Source organism: Petaurus breviceps, unplaced genomic scaffold, assembly GCF_028583685.1.
Source record: "Petaurus breviceps papuanus isolate PSGF00001 unplaced genomic scaffold, PetGlider_PUasm1.0 90865, whole genome shotgun sequence".
In the NCBI taxonomy this organism is placed as follows: domain Eukaryota; kingdom Metazoa; phylum Chordata; class Mammalia; order Diprotodontia; family Petauridae; genus Petaurus; species Petaurus breviceps.
Window position 1 is genome coordinate 15,114,544 of NW_027187367.1, and position 7,267 is coordinate 15,121,810.

At 35.6% G+C, this 7,267-nt stretch overlaps 1 protein-coding gene across 1 annotated transcript in view; it reads left to right on the forward strand.

The window, feature by feature from the left end:
• DNAH8 (dynein axonemal heavy chain 8) overlaps positions 1 to 7,267 on the forward strand; it is a 406,776-nt gene that overhangs the window by 287,386 nt on the left and 112,123 nt on the right. Inside the window, exons 71-73 of the mRNA XM_069073664.1 lie at positions 1,793 to 1,947; positions 2,588 to 2,715; positions 6,788 to 6,959. Coding sequence (XP_068929765.1) covers positions 1,793 to 1,947; positions 2,588 to 2,715; positions 6,788 to 6,959 — 455 coding nt within the window. The remainder of the gene's footprint in view (positions 1 to 1,792; positions 1,948 to 2,587; positions 2,716 to 6,787; positions 6,960 to 7,267) is intronic.

Genomic DNA, 7,267 nt, shown 5'->3' on the forward strand with positions numbered 1-7,267 from the left:
ATTACCAATATGCGAAGAGTAAATTGATATTCAGTAAAATAAATCTCCAGTATCTCTCACTTTAAAAGAGTGGGCACAGTCTAGATTAATAGATGTAGATACCTCTATTAAAAATTCTGCATTCCTTTTTTATGCCTTCTTATCTTTTCTTGTCCTTTTTACTTCCTTTGCGTTATCTCAACCATGCAGAGAATCACCTCAGGGAAAGTTCAAGTTAGACTGTTGAGGGTGGTGAGCATTTAGTCCTCAACAAAAGACAGAATAACATTTTAGAAGAAATTTGCAAAGAACACTGTCATTTAATTACCAATATGAGAATTAGCAATTGTTATCAGATCCAGTGTTGAGTTTTAGTATCCTTCAGTGAAAAAGGGGCATTTGAGGAGGGATAGGGTTTTTTAACTCTTCTATTAATATATGTGTGTCATGTGTGATTTATAGATATTGTACATTTTTCACTTTGGGGTGGGCAGCATGTAATTTATACTATTCCCCACCCACAGTATTTCAGGATTGGACCAAAAACAAAACAAAACAAAAAGTAGATAAAGAATGCTCAATTTTCAAATTGTAATATGCAATTGGATGAACAGCACATAGAAAAATGTGCAATGTTTATGAATTATACAGGGTATATTTATGTATCTATAAATGTGCACTATAAGCATTATAACTTAGCATATAATTTTACTCATGCAGCCTTACTAGACTGAGCAGGTGCATCTGTTTTATTCTTTCCTAGCCTGTAATGTATGCCAAAATCAAAATTAGCCATACTGATAAATGTCTTTGACAGGCAGCATCCAATTTAGTGATGGTCAAAATATGTTAGTAGATTAATGTCTCTCCATGCTTGAAATTGAACTGTCTACGTAAAGTCTTAGAGCTCATCTTTGAAAGCCCACTTCAAAGCCAAGAACTCCCATTTTGTATGTAAGAGAGCACGTTTCACTCAGTAAGCCTTCTATTTGTAAATGCAATAGATTTTTTGATGACCATCACTTTGCTAGTGTAAGACTACTTCTAAAGCTTATAGGGTGCCATCTGTATGCACCACAAAGGATTTTTGTAAGTCTGGTTAAGCCATCACTGGGGCTATCATGAGGCAGTTGAAAAAATCTTTGCCTGTTCCCATTTCTCATCCTACCAGTCTCCATATGGTATAAAGGGGTCTAACCAGGTCGACCTTTCTTGGGAGGCAGCTAAGTGTTGTGGTAGGTGGAGCGCTGGACCTAAAGTCATAGAATTCTATTTTTGACTTTTTAAATAGTTATTTATGTACATGTCTCACCCCTCACACATCTTGGATTATAACTCCTTAAGGACAGGGACTGATTGGCCTTTTTGTATCCCCAGTGCCTTGACCAATACTAGGTGCTTAAATATATTTGTTCATTTGAAAATTTTTTTAAAAAACCCTTAAAATGCATACAGGCATAGCTTTATATACAGATCATCTTCCTATTCATTAATTCGCCAGTGAATTTTTAAAGTATTCTTATAGATCATAAAATGTTCTATTACTAATAAAATAGATGAGGCAGCATACTGTCATGGAAAGAGCTCTGAGCCAAAATTAAAATAACTTAGTCCTTGCCCTGCCTTGTGACCTTGGGAAAGACATCTTATCTCCAGAGGTTTTAATTTTTTCTTCTATAAAATAAAGGGGTTGGACTAGATGATCTCTCTTCTTGTATTCTAATACTCTAAGTTATTCTTTAACAATTACATGCATTGAAAAGAGTTAATGCTGAATATTGAAAACTAACAGCTTTTCAATAATACTAATCATGCATTTTTCATTGTAAGGCTAATTTGGCAAAGCAAGAAGGACGCTTGGCAGTGGCTAATGCTGAACTGGGAAAGGCTCAGGCATTGCTGGATGAAAAACAAGCTGAGTTAGATAAAGTGCAAGCAAAATTTGATGCAGCCATGAATGAGAAAATGGTAAGTTAAACTTTGTATGTGAGATTATGAGAGTAGGACGACATAATGAAATTGTATTTAATTATTCACGCTGTATTTTTCCTTTAACCTAAATAAAAATTAAATGTTTCAAAACAAAATGATAAATCTTTTAGGGAAACACATAATAGTGAATATACTCCTTCATTGGTTATGACACATATATTGGAACCTAAAACACTGATTTCTTTAAATGTAATTATATTGCTTCAAGAGAGAAACATCAAATTCCTGATTGTTTATAGTCACTTGACTATAAAGTAAATATAAATTGGTGAAGTATACTTTTATCAAAAGGTAATTTTTGTAAAAAATAGATTTTATTTATTTAAATCTAATTTTGAAAATACTGAAAACAATTGATGAGATACTGCCATTATTGATGTGAATGATTCTTCTTCATTAAATTGCTTTCCTTGAACTTCCATGGAAGCAAATATTAAAATATGATAATAGTCAGTGATAGAATTCAGTATGTAAGATGTTAATTGAGATGCTCGGCTTTAGGACTATTTTGTAAATGTAGGAAGTCTTTCTGAACTTTGTGTAAAAATGAATCTGTTGGGTGTTTGATTAATCCTATTTGAAACTTCCCTAAGACCTTCTCCATTTCCGGATTTAGGACTTGTTGAATGATGCAGAATCATGCCGGAGAAAGATGCAGGCAGCATCAGCCCTTATTGATGGGCTGAGTGGAGAAAAAGTCAGATGGACTCAGCAAAGCAAAGAATTCAAAGCTCAGATTAACAGGTAGATATATTGATGTCTTGCTCTTTTTTGTAGGGTCAAAAGCATCTGACAGACAGTTCTTTGTAAAACATAGGATGTGCTTTTCCCCTTAGGTTTTTTTTTTTTGGTTAATTTCACTTTCGCCTCAGTTCATATGAACAGTACACACGAAGACACTTTTCTTTCTATTTATGAGTAATCTACATAATTGGATCATTTCTCCATGTCACATATCCACATTGATGATTATTCCCAGTGGTCTTTTGGCCTCTGGTGATCTTTGTACTGGGAGGAAACACCAGTGTTAATAGACAATTATGTTTTCAGAAAACTGAGAGGAAAAGGGAGAAAGGAATGAAAGGAGGCAGGTGATTCAATGTTATCAGAGACCCCTTTGGCAATCTGTTGAAACCTATGGATCCCTTCTAAGAATTTTTAAATTCACAAATGAAGGAAATGCTAAATTTTATTTGTAGGTGTGTGAAAATGAAGATGTTATATTTTTATCATCCAAGTTCATGAACTTCCCTGAAATCAAACCACTAGGGAGTTGTAGATTTCAGTTTATGAACCCTTATTCTAGATCAGGAATCTGAAAAAGTTTCAGAGCAGGACAGAGAGAAAGGATAGCAAAAATAGAGTATCTAATTTTCTCCTTGAACCAGATCTACATTTGTCTGATCAAGACTATCCAAATAGACTGGGCAATACATCTAGATTGGCTTTGAGTAGGAGAGTACATGCAATAACCCATAGCCTAGAGCAAGAAATAGCCTATGTCCCCTTTTATGTACTGTTTATGTTATGTCATGTTCTGTCCCCTTTTATGTCATGTTCTGTCCCCTTTTATGCTGTCTACCTCCACCTTTTTACACAGTGCTTTTCAATGAGCATCAACAATGTATTATACACTTAAATATACATGGATTGGGACAGAAATTCTGTCATGAAAGAAATACGAAGGATAAAGTAAAATGTAAATTGCTTGAAGCAGTCACTTTCATATTTATCTTTGCTTCGAAGAACCTAACAGTCCCTGGCACGCAATAGGTGCTTAGTAAATGCTTATTAAATTGAGTTACATTTAACCTCAAAACATAAATTGTTAGGGAAGAATCATTTGATGGATTTGCTGGGAAGACTGGAAAGAATTTGGCAAAAATTTAATTAACTCACATCTTAAAACATCCACCTGTAATGTAATGCCAAGCAAAGGCAACTTCCCAAGGTTCAGAATACCAGCATAGGTGCTCTCCATTTTATTCAGTGACAAAGTAAGAACAGAGAAGGTCAAAACATGACATCATTCAAAATACAGCATTTACTAAGTGTGATTAAATAATCTCCAAGTACTACCCCACCCCAGGACCTTCCATTCATTCAATTAATTACAAAGTCCCTGTTCTAAATACTACTCCACCCCTAGGCTGTACCTGCATTTAGTCCACCACAAAGGCCCTCTTCTCAAATGGAGATTAGTTTCCAATCTAAGTAAAGTACATTCATTTGTTCAACCATAGAACACAAAAAGGTCAAAAGTTCCCCACCCCTGGATCACAATTGAATCTACCCCATAGTTACATCAAGTTTAAGCACAGCACTTAATACCCAAATGGAGGTCTTTTCTTCATCTTGACACGAGGCAAGTTCTCAGCAATCTTTGTTCCAGGGGAGACAAGGCTTAGCAAGGCCACAAGATACATTGCCAGTCCCTTCATTAATTCATCCTCTGTCTGCAGAACAGTCCTAGAACCCCTGAAAACATTAGCAAAACCCTCTCCCAGGATTTCTGTAAACATACAACAAGAAAATCCTTCTTCAGGGCTTCTGAACCAACAGAAAGGTTCCCAGACCCCTGCAACAACAGCACTGTCCTTCACCAGTGGACAGTATTCACTCTGTCTGCAGGACAGTCTCCAGACCCCTGCAACAAAAGCACTGTCCTTCACCAGTGGACAGTATTCACTCTCTGTCTGCAGGACAGTCTCAGGAGCTCTTAGCGAACAGCCAGGTTCCAGGACTTCTTCAACAAAAGGACTGTCTTTCACCAGTGGACAAATCTGGCAAAACAACATCAAAACAGACAGACAAAGTACCAGCAAAACAGCCATGTCTCCTCAGTCCTTGGCAGCTCAGGGGGCAGGTCTCAAAAGTCCAGGGCAATTCAAAGTGGCCCCCAGCAATTCTCTCAGTCTCTCTCTCTGCCTCCACGAGGGTGCTGCTTCCAAAAAGTTCTTCTGCCTCTCTCTTGTCTCTCCAAATCTACGTCACCAGCTCCTCCCAGTTCAGGACTTTCTTTTCACATCAACAAGTCCATCCCACAGGTGGGATTAACAAGCTCTGGGTTTTAACACAATCAATTTGAAAACCAAGCCAATACAGGGGAATCTTTATATTCCATTACTATCACACCACCACAATTAGTTCAGAATGGATCTGCAGCCTAATATTAAAGGTCACACCATTCAAAAGAAGCAGAGAACTAGATCAGATATATTTCATAGATATGACTAATCACATGAGGGATAAAGGCAGTCACAAAAGCTAAAATAGAAAAATAAAGCTTTTGTACTAATACATAAATTTATATATAATATAAATAAATAAAATTAATATAACTAAGATAAGAATGGAAGCTATCAATTGGGAAAAACTTTGTGTCAATATCTCTGATAAGGGTCTGATATATATGTGTATATATGTATGTTTGTATGCATACATACAAATATATAATACTGATACAAATACATAAGTGTGTACTAAAGGGTATGAACAAACAATTCCCCCAAAATGAACTCTTAACTATTTACTATGTGTAAACTATTAACCATTTGAAATATTGCTCCCAAGTCACTTATAATAAGAGAAGTAAATCAAAACATTTCTGAAGTTTTATGTCATACCTAATCATTTGATACTATACTACCATACTAATCATTTGATAGAGAATGACATAAGATAGAAATATTTGTGCAAAGGCACTCACACTAATAGACTTGTTGACGGAGCTATGAATTGGTCCAAACCATTCTGAAAAGTAGTTTGCAATTATGCTAAGAAAGTGACTAAAATGAAGGAGCGGCGAGGTGGTGCAGTGAATAGAGCACTGGCCCTGGAGTCAGGAAAACCCGAGTTCAAATATGGCCTCAGACACTTAACACACACACACACACACACACACACACACACACACACACACACTAGCCGTGTGACCTTGGGCAAGTCACTTAACCCCAATTGCCCTCCAAAAAGCAAAAAAAAAAAAGTGACTAAAATGTCTATACCCTTCGACCCAGACTCTTGAAGGGCATATATCCCAAGGAGGTCAAAGACAGAAGAAAAAAAAAAGTCTAATATACACAAAAATATTTATAGCAGAACTTTTTGTGATAGTAAAGGACTGAAAAGATAGATTTTTATTGGTTGGGGAATGGCTCAATAAATTGTGGTACATGATTGTAATCGTCTTGCACAGTAAGAAACAATGTATATAAAAAGTTCAAAAAATCAGAGGAAGATATAGGAACTGATTCAGAGTGAAGTGAGCAAATCAAGATAAGCAAAACCAGAAAAACAGTATATACATCGACTACAACAATGTAAGTGGGAAGAATAACAACTAAAAAAAAAACAACTTGTATAATTAAATTACGATAATTGTTTGTCCCTAAGGAAAAAATTTTTTAAAATGCAATTTCTTCCCTTCATTGGAGAGGTGGAAAACCCTATCTATGGAACACTCCATATACTGGAAGCCTCCACAACTCAGTTGATATGTTGTTAAACACTCAATTGGTTTTCTTTTCTTTCTTTTGTTTGCTCTCTTTTTCATTTTTTTCTTAGAAGGGATGGATTCCTGGAAAGGTGACCAGTGGAGGGATATACTCAGAAATGAAAGTAATATAACAATGAAAGCTGGAAATGCAAATTTAAAATAAGTAAATGTAATTGAATTATAAATGTAACATAATATCTTAGAATATCTTAATTTGTTGGAAGGTGGCTTCCCATTCACTGTGTAGCTTTGTGTTTCATTTAATCTATATAATACAACTTAGTATCATGTATTTATACACGTGGTTTTTCTACATAGACTTGTAGGAGATGTGCTACTGTGTACTGGTTTCCTGTCCTACCTTGGTCCTTTCAATCAGATCTTCAGAACCTTTTTGCTTAAAGAACAATGGGAAGTGGAGATGAGAATTCGGAAAATCCCATTCACTGAAAACTTGAACTTGATTTCCATGTTGGTGGATCCTCCAACAGTAAGTTTTAGTATCCTCATCATCTCTTTTAGATTTCAATTTATTTCTTATGTTTTTATCTTAAAGAATTAAGAATAAAATAATAACTTATACTGCTTATAATTGTATAGCACTTCATGGTTACAAAGTGCTTTACCTACAAAATCTCATTTGATCTTCCCAATAGCCTATGAGATAGACAATGCATATATCACCATCTGCCAATTTCACGTCTTTGCATATGGCACAGGCCATTTCCCATACTTAGAATGCCTTTCCTCCTCATCTCTATCTCAAAGAATTACTCTCATTCTCAAGAAACAGTTCAA